The sequence below is a fragment of the Tetrao urogallus genome (assembly GCF_951394365.1).
Source record: "Tetrao urogallus genome assembly, chromosome: 8".
Taxonomy (NCBI): domain Eukaryota; kingdom Metazoa; phylum Chordata; class Aves; order Galliformes; family Phasianidae; genus Tetrao; species Tetrao urogallus.
This window is the reverse complement of record NC_136821.1, coordinates 12,639,829-12,662,669: the sequence shown is the minus strand read 5'-3', so window position 1 is coordinate 12,662,669 and position 22,841 is coordinate 12,639,829. Positions and strand designations below refer to the sequence as shown.

At 42.1% G+C, this 22,841-nt stretch overlaps 1 protein-coding gene across 1 annotated transcript in view; it reads right to left on the bottom strand.

Annotated features, from left to right (window-relative positions):
* Nucleotides 1–2,198: 2,198 nt before the first annotated feature.
* CNTNAP5 (contactin associated protein family member 5) overlaps nt 2,199–22,841 on the bottom strand; it is a gene marked incomplete at both ends in the record, with an annotated part of 257,470 nt that continues 236,827 nt past the window's right edge. Inside the window, 5 exons of the mRNA XM_079539329.1 lie at nt 2,199–2,395; nt 3,217–3,288; nt 4,791–5,009; nt 14,211–14,295; nt 15,090–15,216. Coding sequence (XP_079395455.1) covers nt 2,199–2,395; nt 3,217–3,288; nt 4,791–5,009; nt 14,211–14,295; nt 15,090–15,216 — 700 coding nt within the window. The remainder of the gene's footprint in view (nt 2,396–3,216; nt 3,289–4,790; nt 5,010–14,210; nt 14,296–15,089; nt 15,217–22,841) is intronic.

Genomic DNA, 22,841 nt, shown 5'->3' with positions numbered 1-22,841 from the left:
ACCTGATTTAAAAGCAGGATCTTATATGCATGCCTCTACAGAAGTGTTCTTTTATCTGGCTCTGTAGCATATAAACATTCATGCTCACTACATACATGGGTACAGATGCATGTGTTTCCTTATACTTGTGCATGCATTTATGTATGTGCAGTTCTTTTTCTTTACAGAAGCACACTGTAGCAAAACTTTCAAGAAGTTTTACCAGTCTGGACTATAATGAACGAGGGAAAGGAAAATAAATCAAGCTGACATGTTGTATTGCTGCTCTGTGCTTGCACATAGCATACCACTTACACCTCTCCCAGAACCAAGCCACTGAAGTTTATCTGAAATGTGTAAAGCAACGCTAGTATCTACATTTGGTGATGGGAACTCGATCCTCCTTGAGAAATTTAAGTGTCTTGCAGAATCCAATTCTGATGGCTGAAAGCGATCTAGTTACTTCAAAAATGTTTCATTGCTTAGCATCCCTTCTCCAGGTATTCTGCTGTGTTTTGAACTCTATAGTTGCAATTTGTAGTATTTTCATTCCTATGAACTAATGTGTAGCAAAGCAGAAGGATGGCATGTGTCTATCAGTCTGAATGGAGAAAGATAGTTTTACAGGATGAGAAAAAAGCACCTGTATGCTTTCCCTTCCTTCCTGTTCTGTTCTTCATAAAGCTTATTAAGAACATTAGGTTGTCAGAGTCAGCACGCACAGGGGTTGCTCTAAATGAAACAGTTTTAACACAGATGCAGGTGTCTGACAGCAAATTCTAAATACTTTTCAGCAGCCCTGGGAAGAAAATAGGCGAGGTGTGGAAAAACCTCACCTTGGAGGGACTTCTCAATTCCCTAGTGTTACAACATCTATGACTAAAAAGGCTCATACTAAAGCTATGCAGAACAATTAAAATGGGCAGGATTTGAGCCTTCGGTATTGTTCCTAGTCAGGAAAGGACAGAAGGCTTTAATCTTCTCTACTGTTCGTCTTAATTGTAGCATTTGGGATTTTTCTCACAGATTTCATAGGCTTGATTAAATATTAACCTTTTAAGACATAATGTTAAACCTCTGTTCTACAAAGAACTATCACTCAATCTTTCATGCAGTTTTTGCAGGATTTTTTTTGAGCACCTGAAATTGTTTCTAATTATTATTTTAATTACTGGTGAATAACATTTAAGATAAAACTATTTCTACTTTTCCTTTTGTGTATTTTATTTGCCTCAGTGGTAACAGTGTTTAACCTCAGCATGTAATAATCCTCCATATGTCATGAACATATGCTGCATTTATAACATTTCAGACAAATATAGTGCACCTAAGTCCTAGCAGCTTCCTAAAACCCTTGGAGATTCAAGCTACTATTTACCATGCTACAGCTAGAGATATGCTAGAGTATGTTGGGTCTACAAAGCCAGCCTTATGAGATGGAGGTGAAAGAGGTGTACGGGAATGATATTTGTTGTTGATACATACATTCTTGGAAAAGAATCGGTAAGCCTAAAAGTTACAGTAAAAGGACAGGAGGTTGGGGGAAGGAGCTTAAATAAGAAAGACAGTTTTATTTTTTTGTTACCTCATACTGGTGACTCAACTGGTATAAATTAATATGATTGCTGAAAGCAATTGAGATATGTCTGTTCGTATCATTTGAGAATTGTTCTTGTTTGTTACGGCTGTTTAAATAAGCCTGTGAAGTAAGTCAGGTGGTTTGGTCTCATTCTTTCCCTCTCTGCTGTCCCAGGATCTGTGGAGCTATGTACTTACGTAGTCCAGCTCTATTGTAAGTGTGACGCAATAACTGGTTGAAGAGTGGGGGGGGGGGGGGGGTGGGGAGGGGGAGGAACAACACAATGCAACAAACACAAGAGTTTAACAAGAGTTAAAGTAGGGACTTAAGAACATCCAGGAAGTCACAGCAGAAACTAGGTGAGTGTGTGGATCTAACTTTGTTTAGAGTGGGATAACAGGTCTCTCGAGCCGCAGAAGTAAACTGCGATTGCCAGGTTGTTATGCAGAGAATGAGGCACTGCGATTGTTGTCATTGTTTGTTTTGCAGGGTGATCTTTCCCAGATTAAAAAAAAAAAGAAGCAAAAAAATGAACATTTAAAAAAAGGGGGGGGGGGGGAAGGGAGGAAGAGTAGGGGGAAGAAAGGAAGGGAGGAAGGAAGTTCAGGGGAGTAAGAGTAAAAAGAAATTGCATTGTCCGTCAAATAAAATATTCTCGTTTGCACTCGCTCACTGTGTTCTGCAAGTCAATGTCAGCTTTAAAAGAGCTCTCAAGATTTTCTGGATATTCCTTCTCCTTTGTTTGGCTACTTCGATGTGCCTGTTTGTGCTGATAGAGGAATCTGCTCATGATGGCGATGATGCAAAAGATGATGAATATCACAACTGCTATTACACCTGAGGAGAGGTTAAAAAAAAAAAAAAGGGAAGGGTAGAAAGGGTAAAATGCAGAAATAAAGACTCGATTATGTAAAAAATACATTACTGGTGCATTTCAGTTTAGACGGTATGATAGAACAATGAATCTTAGTCTGTACTCAATCTTCCATCTCTGTCGTGCTCTTCTTGATTAGCTGTATTTGGATTTTTATCTACTTGGGTGACATGGACAGTGAGCATTGATATAATTGACCTTCTGATTTGGATCAACTTCTGACTTCACTAGAAGCAAAGTTGGATCAGTGTTTGTTTATAAAAACAAAACTAGATACGTATGCTCAAACAAATCCCTGCTCTGTCGTATTTTCTCCTTTCAGAGATAACACAGTTGGCATGAGCCTTGTACAATTAGGTTTATAGCTTCTAGATATTATTGAAGGCAGCTCCCTACAGGGCATCCTATAAAATAAACAGAGATAAATTGCCCTCCTGGTTGTTAAAGGAAGATGAAAACCCTACATGAAGCTATAAAGACAACTTTCCTTATTATATAGATGCTTCCATACAATCTAGCAAGCTCTTCTATAACACCAACTCACAAATAGAGTGCTCAAGGAGTAGAGGATGTGTGAGTAAGGTGTTGAGGCTCTCATCGGTGTGGTGCGCAAAGCAGTTACTGGTTAATGTGGTGGAGACCCACTATTGCCTTAGTTGAAAGTGTATATTCCTACATAGGTAGCTTAGTTATAGGTATGTACCAAGAAAATAATGGAAGTGCATTAGGTAAAAGTGTTTTATCTAACAATTACTTTTCAATTGTAATCGTCAAAAGTTGTTACCTCCAATCACAGCAGAATCACTTCTGACCGCATTGGTGAGAGGCTCTCTTTCGTCTGTCTTCCCAAATGGATCTATTGGTTAAATGGAATAAGATGAATTATTTCTATCAACTGTTTCTTTTTTTTTTTTTTTTATGTGGCTTAGACAGAAGTGTCCTCTTAATATTATGAATTGTAGCTTTTTTAGGAAGATGTAATTCGGGGTTTTGGAAAATTAAACCGAAAAGGTCTCTAAGCTTGCGAGACAAATTTCTCCTACATCTTCACTGATAAAGATGTATTTAAGAAAAAATGGAAAAGCTTTCAACTACTCTAACACCTGAAAGTGTTTTCTCAGTGTATCTGTAGTGAAATCACTGATAGAAATTTGAGCTAAATAGCAAGTTGGGAGCTTCACTCGTAGGTTTTTTTTTAATAATACCTAAGAAAAGATACCAAAAGAAGGGAAAGATGGGAATGCTATAGCTCTGACCTATATTTGTAGATGAACATATACAAGTCAAATTAAAACTTATAAAGAGGGGAGATATTTTCAGTGTTACTGTCCATTTTGTATTTGCAGTGCATGTTTCTGGTGTGCTTCATAGCAGACAATTTAGACTCCTCTGGGTGGAGGGAAGAAAGCTAGAGGTGGGAGTCGGCACATAAGCAGTGCGCTCAGAGTAATCAGCAGCCTCTGATGCAAAAGAACATCATTTGTTTTCTGTTAAATATCTTAATTAGAAGCTGCAGGAAAATGAGATTTGATGCAAGTCCAAATGTAAAAGGAATCGTGATATGATATGAGCTTATACTAGTTCTCAGAAGACAAAGAGGCTTCGGTGGTCAAGGGGCAAAAACCATCTGTTAATTTGTACCCATTTCTGGTTGTTAGGATCCTTGCTGCATCCACTGCTGACAGAAGTGGCAACTCAATTACCCCTGCTAGTGGTGAGGATGCTCCCAGCTGCTCTGAGTCTCCTTGACTGCATAAAATTCATGTATGTAAAATACTTCAGAGTCCCAGAGAATGGTCTTGGGATTGAAAGACATATACAAACTGTTGGAATCACCTTACTGATAACGCTCCAGCACTGTTGCTTCTCTTTTGCCTGAGAGAATCAAGTAGTGATTTTTGTGGATGTCATACATATCTGTCAAGGGGTTTGTACAAAGGTTTTTTTTCCTCCTTTCTGCTAGAGCAGGAACAGATTTCATTGTTATAAGATGCCTATGGCTGATCGCCACTGGGATATGAAATCTGTGTAATGTTTATGTTTTCCTTTGAGATCTGCAGCACTGGAGCTACCTAGAGTGGATGGGAACGGCCAATGAGGCATATAACCATACTTCAGATGCTGTGAATGCTATGGCTGGGTTTTCTATTCGCTTTAAAGAAAATGTGGTAAACGTCTTTGTAAAGCAGCATTGGCTAATCTTAATACCCATTCTTAACACTTTAAATTCTTAGAGAGAAAGTAACTTAGCGGTTCCAGCGTTTATTACATTCTCACAACTGCATTACAGTAAAAATGAAGGGAACATCACACTCCGGTATTCTTTTAAATTCCTTTTTGTCTTTTGGCAGGACGTACCTGAAGAGGAATATATGGTGGTTGCTGTGTTCACATCTGCTTCTGTTAGGGATGAGCAGCTGGATTCGGTCAAGGAACCCTTGACGGTCACGGGAGCAATGCTGGGATGGCGTAAGGCAGCTTTCAGGGGAGCGATGTGGTTATACCAAACAGAAGACATGCAGCCAGTGAAACCATAGGCATTTGCCTTTGAGACTTCAGGGTCCAGTGTTAAACTGTCTGCGACACAACAGAAAAACAGTCTGGGGATTGTCAGTTTTAGGAAGACAGGTTAAAAAAATTATTAATTATTTTATTGTATTGACTGCTTTATTTCATTTGAAATTTTAGGTTTTCCCTTAGCTTACTATCAAGATGGCTTGAACAACAGACTGCGTTACATTTCTTATCCCTTTCTTCTATTGTTTTGACAGTACGTAACACATAGTGGATGTGAATCACTACAGTAATAGCAATGAAAAAATAGTAGTAAACAGTAAAAAGAAAAACAATGAACATCACGGAATCGGTGAGATGATCCTCTTGAGCTTTTGGGTTACTCTCTGTTGTCTATTAAACATCACTTCTACTAATACTACTACTAATATAGCTTCCACCCTTCTCTGGGTGTCTATTTCTTAACTTACTTTTGCAGTCCACCTAATCATGTCAGTAGCATCGGCATTTGTTATTTTTACAGTCTGAGTTGCTAAGAATCGTCCAAGTTACGAGTTTAGCTGTCATAACATTCGTTAGCCTTATTGCACTGAGACAAAAAAATTTAAAACTATACTTCATTTGCTTTACATCCAAAGCCAAACTAGTGCCTCTGTACTCTTTTCCAGCCCAAAGATGAGATGGTAGAATTAATGTGTGTGTCTGCATTTACTTAAATTTCACAAACAGGAAGTAAGCTCAAAAGCGGGCCTTCTTTATTTGGCTACTTTACTTAATATCAAAGGTTCTCTTTTTAAGCTTGTGAAGGACAGCAAAGCCATCATCCCTTTCCCCGAAGCTTTTATTTACTTGGCAGAAATATGAATTTGTATTGTTAAGAGGTCTACAGCACAAGTGGCTTGTTTTTAGATTTTTTTTTTTCCTCTTCTTTTCTCTTTTAATTGACTTTGATACAAGACAAAACCTAGATGTGTACAAAAACAGTATCAGTAGTACTTCAGAACTGTAGAAACTACCTGCTGTGGAAAGTACTCCAGCACTGAAAACTCCGGACGTAAGTAGTTCTGACAATGCTGGAAAACAAGGATTCTCAGCTTTTCAAGTTTATTTTCATTGCTTGAAAGATAATGATGTTAAACGTTAAAATGGAGTCCAGTTTTTCTACTGTCAAACTTGCAGCCAAAGGAATTTAGGAACAAAGTAGGGTGCCTCTTTGATCTTTGAAACTGATTTTGCCACCTGAGCAACAAAGACATCTTTTATGTGTAAAACCATACTAAGCCATCTCAAAATGTTAACTTTGGCACTCAGGATCTGTGTCCATGACGTCATGCAGCCAGAGGGAACAAGAAAAGTCTACTAAGTTAGAAGACTAAATATTCTGATGGATGGATGAACTACTGCTGCCGGAGGAGTTAAGAGGACAATCTGTGGGCTGGGAATGACCGAACAACTGCCAGAGAGATGTGAAGGTAAGTAGTAAGACTTGAACACTGAAAAAACCTGAATGCTACTGGGTTTTTAATGAGATTCTGGCGGAGGTCCTAAGAAGCAGACAAGGGTCCAAGTTTCTGCATGAAGGATTATAGAAAATATTTTTTTTGCAGTATTTGTCATCGTTGTTGAATTAACAAAAACCTTTTTGTTGTATACTGATGTTTTGTGTGTAAACATCAGTGCTGTCAGCATTTCCTATTTTATTAACTTGGACACAAACAGTGGATGTGTTGGTGTCTTTCAGGCATCAGACAATCTAAATGGTTCTGTTTTGTCCCAATGTGCAAAAGGTAAAATAAAGTATTGAATTCTTTTTTAATGGTACCATAGCTTGAAAAGTCTAGGAGTACTGTTGAAGACTTCTTTTTAAAAGAAAGTCAATTTATGGGCAAATTACTATAGTCTGTTGTTGAACTATTCTTTGCACGAATGAGAAAGAGGTGATTTGTTAGAAGGTTTTGAAATTAGGGTTTAAAAGAAAAATAAAAAAATCCAAGAAAAAACTGAAAAAAACCACCAGAGGCTTCTGGTAAAAATTCCATGTACGCAGATAAGGGTTTCTAAGACATCAGGTCTTTATCTGCAGTCAACAAGAGTCCTATAGGACTTGGAGGCAAATGGTATCAGGTGCTTTATGAATCCTTGTGTGGATAATGTATGTCTGAGATGATAACAGGATGTAACTGCGTTAAGTTAAATGACGTGTGTAGAGAGGAGTGGGACTGTGAGAAATGTAATTGTGCTTTTTTGGAATTGAACTGTTCATCCCTCAAAACATAGTTCTTATTTCTGAGGAAAAAAAAATTAGTCATCCTCTTCATTAGGTACATTGTGCGCTTGATCAAGAAGTAGGGTACTGGATATGAAATGTTCTTCAGAAATAGCTCTGAATAAGGAAAGGACAATGAGAAGGAACTGAAAGTACTTGTTCTCATGTTTTCCCAGGAATGGAAAGAATAGTACAGGATTTCCTTGCAAACAACTGAAAACAGAGTGCCATGAGGAAAGATTTGAGATAATGGTATCATTGGCCTGAGTGGAGATAATTTTGGTCGTGCAATTGGTATGGTTTCAAAAAGACAGCCTGTCACAGAAGAAGAAATTTTACCTCGGATTACAGGGTGAAATACATGACATCAAAGTTTCCAATGTTGGAATTAAAATCAGTCACAACATTGCCAGCCCTAAATGGTTCCGCATGAGCTTGAAACATAACCTACTGAAAGAAAAAAGAAATAAGGAAAAAAAAAAAAACATGGGCCTTGGATTGCATGAAGCGGTTGTGTTATTGTAGCTTGGTTATTTTCAGTAGAGTAAACTAGCTCCTAAAACACTCGGAAAAAGACGAGACGCAAGGATTTTGCGTAAGATGCAGCTCCATGGAACCATGCCGGGCTGTGCAGAGACATCTATGTGAAACACTGATAGCTGGAGAATGTCTGCCTCCAACTTGGTCGCACAAAAGCTACCTGTCACAAAACCTACGCAATAAGATCGAAGAGAAAATGGTGGATTAATATGAGCATGGGTGTAAAAGGGTAATCTAACAGGTATCGCCACGGTAGAAAAGTAAATGAGGCAATGGACAACAGTGTTAGATGGCACAGAAGAGCTCTGAAGAAAAAAGAAACTAAAAGAAAAAAAACCAGATGGTATTGGTGTATCCACCCCGTCTCTCCCGTCTCTCCCGTCTCTCCCGTCTCTCCCGTCTCTCCCGTCTCTCCCGTCTCTCCCGTCTCTCCCGTCTCTCCCGTCTCTCCCGTCTCTCCCGTCTCTCCCGTCTCTCCCGTCTCTCCCGTCTCTCCCGTCTCTCCCGTCTCTCCCGTCTCTCCCGTCTCTCCCGTCTCTCCCGTCTCTCCCGTCTCTCCCCAATCATCGTCCCGTCTCATCGTCTCGTCCCAATCATGTCTCGTCCCGTCCCGTCCCATCGTCCCGTCGTCCCGTCCCATCGTCCCGTCGTCCCGTCCCATCGTCCCGTCGTCCCGTCCCATCGTCCCGTCGTCCCGTCCCAATCGTCGTCCCGTCCCAATCGTCGTCCCGTCCCAATCGTCGTCCCGTCCCAATCGTCGTCCCGTCCCAATCGTCGTCCCGTCCCAATCGTCGTCCCGTCCCAATCGTCGTCCCGTCCCAATCGTCGTCCCGTCCCAATCGTCGTCCCGTCCCAATCGTCGTCCCGTCCCAATCGTCGTCCCGTCCCAATCGTCGTCCCGTCCCAATCGTCGTCCCGTCCCAATCGTCGTCCCGTCCCAATCGTCGTCCCGTCCCAATCGTCGTCCCGTCCCAATCGTCGTCCCGTCCCAATCGTCGTCCCGTCCCAATCGTCGTCCCGTCCCAATCGTCGTCCCGTCCCAATCGTCGTCCCGTCCCAATCGTCGTCCCGTCCCAATCGTCGTCCCGTCCCAATCGTCGTCCCGTCCCAATCGTCGTCCCGTCCCAATCGTCGTCCCGTCCCAATCGTCGTCCCGTCCCAATCGTCGTCCCGTCCCAATCGTCGTCCCGTCCCAATCGTCGTCCCGTCCCAATCGTCGTCCCGTCCCAATCGTCGTCCCGTCCCAATCGTCGTCCCGTCCCAATCGTCGTCCCGTCCCAATCGTCGTCCCGTCCCAATCGTCGTCCCGTCCCAATCGTCGTCCCGTCCCAATCGTCGTCCCGTCCCAATCGTCGTCCCGTCCCAATCGTCGTCCCGTCCCAATCGTCGTCCCGTCCCAATCGTCGTCCCGTCCCAATCGTCGTCCCGTCCCAATCGTCGTCCCGTCCCAATCGTCGTCCCGTCCCAATCGTCGTCCCGTCCCAATCGTCGTCCCGTCCCAATCGTCGTCCCGTCCCAATCGTCGTCCCGTCCCAATCGTCGTCCCGTCCCAATCATCGTCTCGTCCCGTCTCATCGTCCCGTCCCAATCATCGTCTCGTCCCGTCTCATCGTCTCGTCCCGTCTCATCGCAATCGTCCCGTCTCATCGCAATCGTCCCGTCTCATCGCAATCGTCCCGTCTCATCGCAATCGTCCCGTCTCATCGCAATCGTCCCGTCTCATCGCAATCGTCCCGTCTCATCGCAATCGTCCCGTCTCATCGCAATCGTCTCGTCTCATCGCAATCGCAATCGTCTCGTCTCATCGCAATCGCAATCGTCTCGTCTCATCGCAATCATCGCAATCGTCTCGTCTCATCGCAATCATCGCAATCATCGCAATCATCGCAATCATCGCAATCATCGCAATCATCGCAATCATCGCAATCATCGCAATCATCGCAATCATCGCAATCATCGCAATCATCGCATCGCAATCATCGCATCCATCTCATCCATCACCCCCATCCCATCCCAATCCCCATCTCATCTCATCCCATCCCATCCCAATCCCCATCCCATCCCATCCCATCCCCAATCCCCAATCCCCAATCCCCATCCCATCCCAACCCATCCCATCCCAACCAACTCTATCCCATCCCATCCCAACCAACTCTATCCCATCCCATCCCAACCAACTCTATCCCATCCCATCCCAACCAACTCTATCCCATCCCATCCCAACCAACTCTATCCCATCCCATCCCAACCAACTCTATCCCATCCCACCCCAACCAACTCTATCCCATCCCACCCCAACCAACTCTATCCCATCCCACCCCAACCAACTCTATCCCATCCCACCCCAACCCTATCCCATCCCATCCCACCCCAACCAACTCTATCCCATCCCATCCCATCCCACCCCAACCAACTCTATCCCATCCCATCCCATCATCCCACCCCAACCAACTCTATCCCATCCCATCCCATCATCCCACCCCAACCAACTCTATCCCATCCCATCCCATCATCCCACCCCAACCAACTCTATCCCATCCCATCCCATCCCACCCCAACCAACTCTATCCCATCCCATCATCCCACCCCAACCAACTCTATCCCACCCCATCCCATCATCCCACCCCAACCAACTCTATCCCACCCCATCATCCCACCCCAACCAACTCTATCCCATCCCACCCCATCATCCCACCCCAACCAACTCTATCCCATCCCACCCCATCATCCCACCCCAACCAACTCTATCCCATCCCATCCCATCATCCCACCCCAACCAACTCTATCCCATCCCACCCCATCATCCCATCCCATCATCCCACCCCAACCAACTCTATCCCATCCCATCATCCCATCCCATCATCCCATCCCATCATCCCATCCCATCATCCCACCCCAACCAACTCTATCCCATCCCACCCCATCATCCCATCCCATCATCCCACCCCAACCAACTCTATCCCATCCCATCATCCCATCCCATCATCCCACCCCAACCAACTCTATCCCATCCCATCCCATCATCCCATCCCATCATCCCACCCCAACCAACTCTATCCCATCCCATCATCCCATCCCATCATCCCACCCCAACCAACTCTATCCCATCCCATCATCCCATCCCATCATCCCACCCCAACCAACTCTATCCCATCCCATCCCATCATCCCACCCCAACCAACTCTATCCCATCCCATCCCATCATCCCATCCCATCATCCCACCCCAACCAACTCTATCCCATCCCATCCCATCATCCCATCATCCCACCCCAACCAACTCTATCCCATCCCATCCCATCATCCCATCCCATCATCCCACCCCAACCAACTCTATCCCATCCCATCCCATCATCCCATCCCATCATCCCACCCCAACCAACTCTATCCCATCCCATCCCATCATCCCACCCCAACCAACTCTATCCCATCCCATCATCCCATCCCATCATCCCACCCCAACCAACTCTATCCCATCCCATCCCATCATCCCATCCCATCATCCCACCCCAACCAACTCTATCCCATCCCATCCCATCATCCCACCCCAACCAACTCTATCCCATCCCATCATCCCATCCCAACCAACTCTATCCCATCCCATCATCCCATCCCAACCAACTCTATCCCATCCCATCCCATCATCCCATCCCAACCAACTCTATCCCATCCCATCCCATCATCCCATCCCAACCAACTCTATCCCATCCCATCCCATCCCATCATCCCATCCCAACCAACTCTATCCCATCCCATCCCATCTCATCATCCCATCCCAACCAACTCTATCCCATCCCATCCCATCTCATCATCCCATCCCAACCAACTCTATCCCATCCCATCCCATCGCAACTAACTCTATCTCATCTCATCTCATCTCATCATCCCATCCCATCGCAACTAACTCTATCTCATCTCATCTCATCATCCCATCGCAACTAACTCTATCTCATCTCATCTCATCATCCCATCCCAACTAACTCTATCTCATCTCATCTCATCATCCCATCCCAACTAACTCTATCTCATCTCATCTCATCTCATCATCCCATCCCAACTTACTCTATCTCATCTCATTCTCCATCCCATCCCATGCTATCTATCTCATCCCTCATCTCATCTCGTCCCTCATCTCATCCCTTTTCTCATCTCATCCCTTCCCATCCTCAATTCAACTCACCTTCGTTTCTCATCTCATGTCTTCTCATGTCTTTATCTCCATCTCCATCCCATGTCATCCCATCCGTCTTATCTCCATCCCATCCCATCTATCTCAATCCCATTCATTTCTATCCTATCCCATCCTTCTCAATCCCATCCCATCCATCTCACTCTCCATCTCCATCCCATCCCATCCATCTCAATCCCATCCATCTCAATCCCATCCCATCCCATCCATCTCAATCTCATCCATCTCAATCCCTTCCCATGTATCTTAATCTCATCCCGTCTATTTCAATCTCATCCCGTCTCATCCCATCCCATCTATCCCAATCCTCATCTCCTCCTCCCCTTTCTTTTCATCTCAGAGAATCAGCCACACGAAATCAACTCTTTTATAATGGCAGCACACTTGACCATGAGACCCCAGTTTGCCTTCTCTAGAAAGGTGGTCCATTTTTTCATGGCATCAGAACATTCTTTTTTGGAGCACTGCCAGCAAAGAGAACATTTTCCTTCATTTCTACCTTGCCTGGATTTTGTGCAACTTGAGTATAGGGTCCCGTTCTAGGCTTCCGAGCAGATGACGGATTGATTGTAGAGAGTCCAGCAAAGAAGGCCTACTCAGATGATTAAAGAACGGGAGCGTCCTTTCTATGAGAAATGTATGAGAGAGCGCTGGGCCTTTGAATTGCTATTCTGGGAAGGTTTAAGGACTCTCCTTATCACAGCTGTCAGATTTAACTTGGCAAATGAATTCCTGACGCAAAAGAGAAAAGTCTGAGGAAGTTCATTTAATATGTGAAGAAAAAACCTGATCTAGGATTAGGGTGAAATTAAATTGACTTTCTGGGATTGTGTGATTCCTGGTACAGCAATAAGGTCTCCAGTCAGCTGGATGAGCAAGTTTATTGCTCTAGTGCCATTACATAAAATTATTGCTACCTTATTATTACTAATGGAAATATCTAGAAACCTTGGAGAAAAGGCAAAAAAAATGGGGAAGGACAGATCCATTAAAAGTTATCCAGAGACAAATCTGTGGTGGTTAACTGAGTGCCAAACCCTTAGAGATACGGGCTTTCTGACATTGCAAGAAACTTGTAAAAATACTCCTAGTTTTGTGGCTACATCTAGTTTCCCCCATGAGGCTGAGTTGCACCTTGAAAATTTTCTGGTTACGTTTTTCAAGGTCTTTGTGCTATTTTCCATCTGATGGTTCTTCTCTTAGTTTTATTGATTATAGGTGGAACTGTATGCAGTGGTCACGATATGAGCAATGCTCGTTTTCATCACTATAGACGAAACTTGACAAACTGAGATTTTAGTTCAGCTCTGCTTTGGGCTGAAAAGTGTCAGGTTCTCAAGCCTACCCACAAAGGTTTGAAAGCTTGCTGCTTTTTTAGATAAACATGAGTTTACTGAAGGGGAAAATCAGTTTCTGTCTTTAACCTACGCGGTGCAAAATGCACTGATGTCATCATATACAATTACATTGCATTGTAGTAGACGTTAGAGGACATTTATTATTTCTGTCAAGCTACCGGTCCTGGAGGCTGTGGGTGCTGTTAATAAAGCATATAAATTGAAGTAGTGAAACAGATGACAAGCTTTGTATGGAGGTCCAATTCTAACAAAGGACTAAAATCTTTATAACCAAAGGAACATTTAGAATCTTACTGGGAATGCATGAGACTTATATAAAGAAATAAGACATAACCTGACAGCAAAAAAGGATTGTAATTTCCAAATTTCTGGCAAAGTTTTCCCAGTCTTGTATATGCTTTGCAGCATGAAAGGGTAAATTCAAGAAACATATGTGCACAGAGCACGCAAAATTGTGCCCGCAGTGCAATATGTAACAAAAATATTCCTTGCAGAATTCAAATAGAAAAGGACAGGGAGTGCAAAAGGGTAAAGAGGATGAAGGCTCACAGCGCTGTTCTTCTTATCATTAAGAAACAGAAGTGGCTTCAGAGGAGCAAGCTACAGTCAGCAAAATGATATCATTAGGCCAAGATGCCACTCTGTGCAGCCACACAGGCAATATGAATCACTTTACTGGAATGAGCAATGGGAGACGCTAACATTGCTATGAGTACAAACAAGTAGAGCTGCCAAATTTTTGCACTGATGAGCTATATAAGTAAGAGTAGTAGACTGCTCGGATAACCCCTGCAGCTAAATCAGCCACACACACACAAAAAAAACCCAATTCTATTAAAAATCCAGCACATAACACATGTTAACTTAAACGCTATTAAAATGATGACTCAGGAATGTTTTTAGTAAAACCTACCTGTGACCTTGCCCAAAGTAAGAGATTTGATGGCCTTAAAATCAATCTCAGAAAAGTTGTGTTTGAGTTTGATAACTTGATCAACCTGGAAGAGGTCAGTACAATTAGTTCATTACAATAGCATGTAGACACACCTAGACCTTTGTCCTGCAGACTTGTGGGAAGAACCCCAGCTGCAAATAATTCTGTCCGCAAGTGTGATTCAGTTTCTAAAGATAGCCAAGTGAATACACTTTGACTTTTGCATGAGAAGCTGAAAGGTGCACAAGAATAGTCATATAAAGGCCTTAAAGAAACTTTCCCTGCAAAAAAGTTTAAATGCTTAATGCTGAAATTCCTCTGCTTCCCAAAATCCATGTCTAGGTGCTGCAAGGTGCACATAAAAGAGGCTTCTCTGTAAATTGCTGTGGAGAATTAGGTCTGCATAAAATAAAGAAAACCACAGTGCAGCAGCCAATAGAAAACTGCTACTTGAGGAGAATCCTGACAGCGTAAACCTCCTTCCTGCAGAATTAGGCCTACCTATCTTAGTTGCTGCGTTAACCATGGATCATTTACCACCCAGAAATGGAAATCGCCAAGGAAAGAAAAATAACAGCACTCCATGTGTTCCTTTCCCATTCCCATTCTTTTCTTTTATCATCGTTCAGCTTTTGTTCAGTCCCCGCCACTCTTCTCTATTAAATGGGTGTGGCTCAGACCTGGCAAATTTGTTTTGTAATTTGAAGTGTAGAAATTAGGCTCAGAAGGAAAACAGGAGGAGCAGTAAGATGGTCCTCTTCATCCTGACTCGGTAAAACGGGCGATGTGTGGGAACAGGGCAAAGCAAAGACCTCATCTCCCATGGGAATCTAGACCCAAAAACAAGCCATGACATACCTGAATGATGAGCTCTCTGCCTTCTCTGTTTATCTTCACATGATGCATCTCTCGGTTGGCAAAATTTCCAGAGTCAATTGTGAAGATGAGCAGTCCATCCTTACTCAACTTGTATCGAACCTGTAAACTTCCTTAAAAGAAGAACAGAATTCTATAAAACCTGTGTCTACAATGAGATATACAACATATAACTCATTTTCTTTTTATTATAGTGAAGAAACACGGTTAAAAAGTCAAGAAAAAGGTTGAGAAGAAATGAAAGAGTTCACACTCCAATGAAAGAAGAAACTCATAGAAGATTTTTCCTTCTTACTAGCTAATAAACTCTGCTGTGGAGAAACTAACTTAATTGAGTAACTGAGTATATCAAAAGAGAGTTTCTGTCCACAAGCCAGACCAAGCAAGGCCTTAGGAGTTTATCTTCGTACATTAGTCTCCGAAGGGTTGCTTCCACCAGAGGGCATGCAGGTCTTGCACTGTTCTGGTAAACTAATACTTGTAGACTTTACTGTTTCAAGTAAAGGTTTCACCCAGACATAACAGACAATTCCGAAAATAATGAAAACCATGACAGCTGTAACTTCATTTCAAGCATTTAAGTGCCCGGACTTATTGTGATTTATAAGCGATGCAAGAAAAGATATACTGTAAAAAATGTCAGAAAATAAACAACTTTGACCTTGGTTATCTAAACTATTTGAAAAACAATTAAGTTAAAAACAAGTCTCAAGTATTTCTTTTAGTCTTTGTAGGAAAAAAAGAAATCTGATATAAACAACAGTAGCATAACAAATCAGAATGCATAAGAAAGCAAGGAATTCAATATGAATTTTTATCTTTCACAAATGACCAGAAGAACTACAGACACAAAATTTAGAAGGGAAGAAAGTGTTCAGATAAAATCCTGTCAAGCTTACTTTTCTGTGAATAAAGCAGTGGAGAGAAAAAAATTACTAAGCTTTTTTGGGGCGCTTTTTATGCACAGCAACCAAAACGGGTCAAACAACAGCGGTACTAGAGAGTTAAAAAGCTTTTCCAAGGCTATTTTCTCAGTGTCTCAAAGGACAAAGCAAAGGACGGCATTGCAGCCTTGAGCGAAGGCTCCTTCCCTGTTCGGAAAACCATTGTAAAAACTCCCATCTCCTTCCATTTCAGTGCTCGCTCGCGTCAGCAGAAAGCCAGACTATTCCAAGAGCCACTAGGTTTTGCAAAAGGCTACAGGCAAACATTACCAATGCTGAACGAAGGGGACTGACTGACTCATTGTCACCGAGGGATGTTTTCACTCAGCGTTAGCTCTAAGACTGGCCTCAGCATTCGCAGAGGCCCAATGTTTGCGTACAAGTCGCAAGGCGGCAAGAGCAGCCTGAGGCATGGCTGCATGAGCTGTCACAAGTGTGTGGTGCACGGTGATGTTACTGAGGGGCAACAAGAGGCTGCTCTCCTCACTGCATAGCATGGACACAACTTCTCTTTTTAGCCTTGCAAATTCTCCTGTGATAAGGTCAACTTTCCTGTCCTACAGGCTACTGCAAAACCACCTTATGAGTTTAAAACAACTTATAAAGTTCCTGCAGAGGAACTTATAAAATTATAAAATTTTAAAATAAAACTTATAAAATTCCTGCAGAATTTGACCACCTCTATAAAACTCACAGTTATTGTTAATAATTCTGCCAAACTAGACTCAAAGTACCGTTAACATCATAGAATCATTGAATTGTTAAAAAACAGCTCACTCAGATTGCCTCTTTCTAACAGTCTGTACAATCCCATTTGAGCCTCCATCTCTTTCTGACCTTTGCAGGACAGAGATGAAGTTACCAAAGATGAGAAGGAACATGATAACACATTATTAGGATGAAGGCTTTTTAGCTGATTGAGAGGTTTACTGGATCGGGTGAGGTTTAAAAAAAAAAAAAAAAAAAAAAAAAAAAAAGATTTAAAGGCATTTTCTCACACATATCAGAGGGGAATATTTTTGAAGATATCAAGGTCAGTAACAACTACTACATTATTCAGAGTGATATTATAGGTCCAGATTCAGCCGCTTCGATTCATACTGCAGAGCTCCTGTCCCCTCACAGCCAGGCCAAGGAGCTGCTGCTTATCACCATTCTTGTTGCACTTGCAAGTTCAAACTTAAATCTTAATCTCATTTCCTGCTACCGAATGAAGGATGCATCTACAGGGAATAAAAATGTAAATGCCTTATAATCACTTTACTCCAGAAAAACATGAGAAAAGAAGCCATAGTGCAAAGAAGTTAAGGGACCTTTTCAGACCTGCTTGTTTGGGCAGCGGGAGAGTCAATAAAAGTGGAAAAGTTGCTTGACCCTGCACACCACAGCTGAGATGACCACACGGAGTAAGCTGAAATGCATTGCGAAAGAGAAACAGATCGATTCTAACTGAAAATCGTTTCCCGGAACTCTATCAGCCACTCATACACCTTTTACCTGAAGCCTTTGAAAGGATCTTAGTGCAGAAAATGGAGCACGACCTTGTACCAGTTGATTAGTTTGTAAATGTAAATGCACTTGTCTGCTCTTGTCAAATGCTATGGTCACACTAGAGTTTGAAATATAAACAGTGCTCCTATGGCCAGGCAATCAATGTAGTCAACAGTGTGTTTGTGCTCAAACGTAGCCATCAGATACGTGATCTATCTCAACTCTCGGGTACGGATTTACCCATTGTCTTAGATCAGAGAACTCCATTTTAAAGCAGAAATCATCCGTTCCGTTTGCTGGGGGACATTGGAGCAGATTCTCGATGTCCATTAAGAACACATCTTACATATCTATAGAGGTACAATTTTAAACTTAAATTGTTTAAAGAGATGAATGAATAGCTTCTCATCAATTCCTTTAAATTCCAATAGCAACTTTTTTTTTTCTTCTGATTGATGTTCTTCAGAATCATTTTATTCAAATTGGCATTTTTCCTGCAGTCAGCTTTGCATTAATGTAAGTCAGGAATACATGGGCTTGTGTCTCCAGAGATGTTTGGGAATTTACATCAGTGTAGCTGAGAGCTAATTTTGGTACGCACTTATCAAAATTTCTTATGTTGGCAGAATACAGAATCACATATTTGATGGAATACACATTACCATTTTGCTATTTGACTAGCAAAATAAATGGATTATTAATTAAATAGTTATTAGGCTTTTTTTTTTTTTTTTGTCCTCTGAATTTTGATTATCCGGTCTACTGAATTTATCCATTCACATCATCCCATTGTCACTAATCCCAAATAAAAATCTGCATATATAAACCAGCACTGTTCTCACTGTTGCATCATTTCTGCCTCAAAAAAAAGGATTCACAATAACCATAACCAGTGCAATTCCTGGCAGTCTTGTCACAGTCATGCTTGTCAACCTCTTTTCAGTTCCCTGTGTCTGGGCATGCACACCTGGAGTGCCATAATGCTCAAGTGATGCACTACATGTTGTGTTTTCTTCCTTCTCTAATATATGTGGAATTGCTGGAGGCAATTTCTATAAAGTCCATAAAAGAGATCAGGAAGAAAAGAGAGAGGCATCATGGCTTCAGCCTCAGGCAGGAGAATTTTATGCAGCATATTACCCCAGCAGTACTAGGTAAGAGTAGATTCTCACTTGATTATTACAGCCATCACTTTTAGCTTTGAATTCCGTAGGTAGGTACCATTGCAGACTGCAGATCAGCATGGAGATGTGCTGTGCTACCCTCCAGAACGGCCTGGAACAGGCATAGTTCAGCCACAGCATGACCTCTCTTCTCTACTTCTGCAGGAAACGAGTCCATGTGGGCTGCAATGCTACTGTGACTAGGCCATAGCTGGTATCAAAGATGGCTTGCTACACACCAACTGTGGCTTTCAGACTGAAATCTTCAGCAGTATAATCCCTGCCTGTAGGGCTGAATGACATCGCTGTGCTTGTATCAAGCAGCTGCAGAGCCAATTCAACAAGATTTCTGAGGGCTCCCTGTGTGCTGAGTAAAGTTCCAGGAAACAGAGACCGAACGGCAGTATTTATGCCACCCCATGCTGGTGAATAGGTAGGGGATGCTGCTTCTGAAACAGAAGGCTCGAGAAACTGTTTCAGCAGTGATGGAGGCCAGGGCTACTGCTTGCAGTACACTATCAGTGTCAGCGTAACCAACCACCAGGCAGTGACAGGAATATCGTGGTGCTTTCCAACTGCTTGTCTTTTTGCTGAGGATGAGAATGATGAAGCAGGAGCTCCTGAGGCCACTGGTAATACAAGGATGCTATGCCAGTATAAAGACTTCAAAGCGCTTAGCCTGAAGAACAAATGTTATTTGTAAGCCACGCTCTTGTCACACACATCACAGGGACTACAGGTATTGTGTAATTTTGTCATGAAGAACCAAACAGCGAGAAAGGGAATGACATGCCCTTGGGGTCTGAGAATCCTCTGCAGGACTTCTGTTTATAGAAACAGGTTTTAAACGAGCCCAGATTGAACCCAATATCTATAACAACTTCAATAGCAGCTTTTAATGACTCAAACTGGCCGGAGCAGCTGGCAAGAAATCTTGCACCCCTCGGAGAAGCTGAAGTTAGTCCAGGGAGCACGTGTAGCTGGCATATGTGAAATGTACAACTTTATCATCATCTTATAACTCAGAAAAATATCATTTAAATCAAGGCAGCTGATAGGTCCAGTTTGAGAGAAATATGTATGTAGAAAATCAAATGTTTCATTAGGATGAGGACTTTAGAATATACTTGCATGTCTCGCTGAAACAGAAGCACCCAGATGTTAAGGAGCAACAGAACCTCGTGCAGTTGGCTCAAACCAATAGTTACTCGTAACAGACAGTGAAGTATTAAGAATGCTATCCTTACCCACCTCCAGCACATATCTGAGCTGCTGATAAAAGAGAAAATAAAGAAGGAATGCACCAATTAAACAACTGGAGGGAAACATTAGTGAGGCTACTGATATTGCAATTATGAAAAAATTGAAGTATTTAGGCCAGAAAGCCATTTGAAACTCATCAAGTGAAAATGCTGTTTGTTCATTGCTGGTTGCAGAATATCAAATGACAGTTTTCTGTCATCTCTACCAGGAAATACCTCTCTGACAACTTGCACAACTTCAGCATCCCTCTTTATAGTCTAGATATTTAAAAATGAACGACTGCTTTCTTGGTTAGGAGCAGCTGGCTAAGAAACCTGCTCCTTAATTAGCAGCTTCTCCCCAGGGATATTTACTCAGTAAATTTACTCTTCAATGGAAGTGCTGCTGGCAATTCAAAGAATGGGGCCAATCTCTTCCCATCCACTGGTTTTTAACTAAGAAAGTACTTGCGTATTTTTAGAACGTGACTCTTACTATTTGCTTTGCTCAGAGAAAACAAAGAGGAGAAGCCACCAAATCTGTTTGCTGATATGATTGGTTATCTACAGCATTGGTTTAGATGAGACTGCTTTATGGGGTTAAAAAATAAATAAATCAAAGTTCCCCAATTTTTGGTAATCTCTTGTAGTAGTGGGAAAAAAGGTTCTTATTTGAATGCTTTTCACTCAAAACTTCCCACTCAAATACATTCAGGACTTACAGATCATATTCAAGCTATCCTGTATAGACAACACACTTTCACATTGCATTTCTTCAATTTAGGGGTGAAAAAACCCACACAAAACAAAACCTGTACTGAAACAACGAGAAGTAAGCCTAACAAATCGCTCGCTTTTCCCTGACAGAAAACCGAACCGAAAAAAAAACAAACAGAAAAAGATTCTGCCTGAAGGTCTATGACATCAGTTTATTTTGCAATTCTGCTAGGTGTCTGGAACCAGACTGGGAATATCGTTTAAACGTCAGCAAATGTGGCTGGTTCCCTTACGTGACTGACAGATGAGTATAACCTTGTAGGATTTTCATTCCCAACGGCCACCAGTTGGCTCAACACAGGCTGACCAGCAAGTCAAAAGCGACTGGCAGATGCTTCTCACTCTAAAGCTACAAAATATTGCAAATATTGAAATACTGTATGTCTAAATGATGATGACAGTCAAAGAGCTCATCATACAGAGGCTTATACACCAAGGTTATTTCAGTGATTTTAAGGGAAATGTCCTAAACAAAACAACCCACATTCATGCCTATACGACTGGAACTATAATGGAAACAGGGCTAAACAATTGATGTGGAATATAATACTTGTCACTGCCACCGTTCTATATCTACCGGATTGATGCCTGCTGACGTAATTTTCTTTCTTTGTGCTCCAGTTTATCCATTGATGAATTAGATGTATACTCATATCCTTTGGAAAATTACAGGTAACCTCTGGATAAGAGGCAGTTTCAAATAACATTATTAGTCATTAACATCATCTCTAGCTATTTCTTGGTGAATTACTGATTACATTTTCTTTCACATGTTGCAACATCATCAATTACTACTTTTTCCCAAAGGTAACCCAATGTAAAGATGGAGAGCTCAAAACACCAGATGCACTTAAATCTCCCCGAAAATATGTGCTTTCAGATTGTGAGATTTATTCTGTATAATTTTAATCTACACCTCTTCTATACTTCCTAAGTTCCTTCAAGTTTAACTTCCTTTAAGTTGCTTTAAAACCCTCCATTAACAAAAACTATCTGTATAATCTGATGCTTAGATCTTTCTTCCCATCATTAAACACACAACGGATGCCATGAGTCTTCTCATGGTCAGACACGCAGTAGGCCCTATGGTTTACTCATCTGATATTGCTGGGCTTTGATTTCATGCTGTACTTTTCATTTAAGACTGGTGTAGCAGCCAGGATTGCAGGAAGAACTTTTTCTTTTATCCAGTGAACAAAACAAAAACTATCACCCTATGAATTATATTCCACAAGCTCAAGTCAGCTTTGCAACTTATACGTATCTCCAAGTCTGCACGAACATCTCCCAGGTGAAAAGGACTGAGATCCTCTGCTGTGATACCCTGAGAAATTCACGCTACCATGCCCTCACCAAGATCCTGGCTCATGGTTTCCATTCTCCTCCTAATATCTTCCCGTTCGGTCAAGAACATTTCGCATACTGACCTAACAACTGTAATGTTTAGCAACGAGAACATGGAAAAAGATGGTCTGAAGAGAGCAGAAAAAAAAGAATCAATTTGAGTGCTATATGATGTCAGTGGAACAGGAAAGTAAGCAATAATCTTCTAAATAAAACAAGAGAAAAATAATCGTGCCTCTTTTCTCAAACATCCTTTACATTCTCAGCGCATAATAAAGGTAGAACAGAACTTTGTGGATTAATGACTTTCTGGAGTTAATGATCTTTGTGTTAAGCTTTAACAGCACTCCCTGCTGGTCATGAATCTCTTGGAAATGTTCTGCTCCTCTGGTAAATAAGTCCCTCTGAGCACTGCCTATTTCATGAGTTTTGCCAGCCTCCATGACTGCAGAAGTTAGACCCTCTAACCGGAGATCCTCTCCTGATTAATGCAAGTTCTCAAGGGATATATTTGAGTTTCAGATAACAATCCTACTACAAGAGTCATATAATGGCAGCATTATGCCTTTTCTTAGCAAAATGAATGCTTATACACATATCTGTTTGCTATTTTATCTACTGGAATCTTGCACAGAATCACAGAACGGTTGAAAATGGGAGACATCTGGAGGTCATCTAGTCCAAACCCTGCTGAAGCAAGTGCACCACAGATTGCAGCCTTGGGCCGTGTCCAGGCAGCTTCTGAGGATCTCCACAGAGAGAGACTTCACCTCA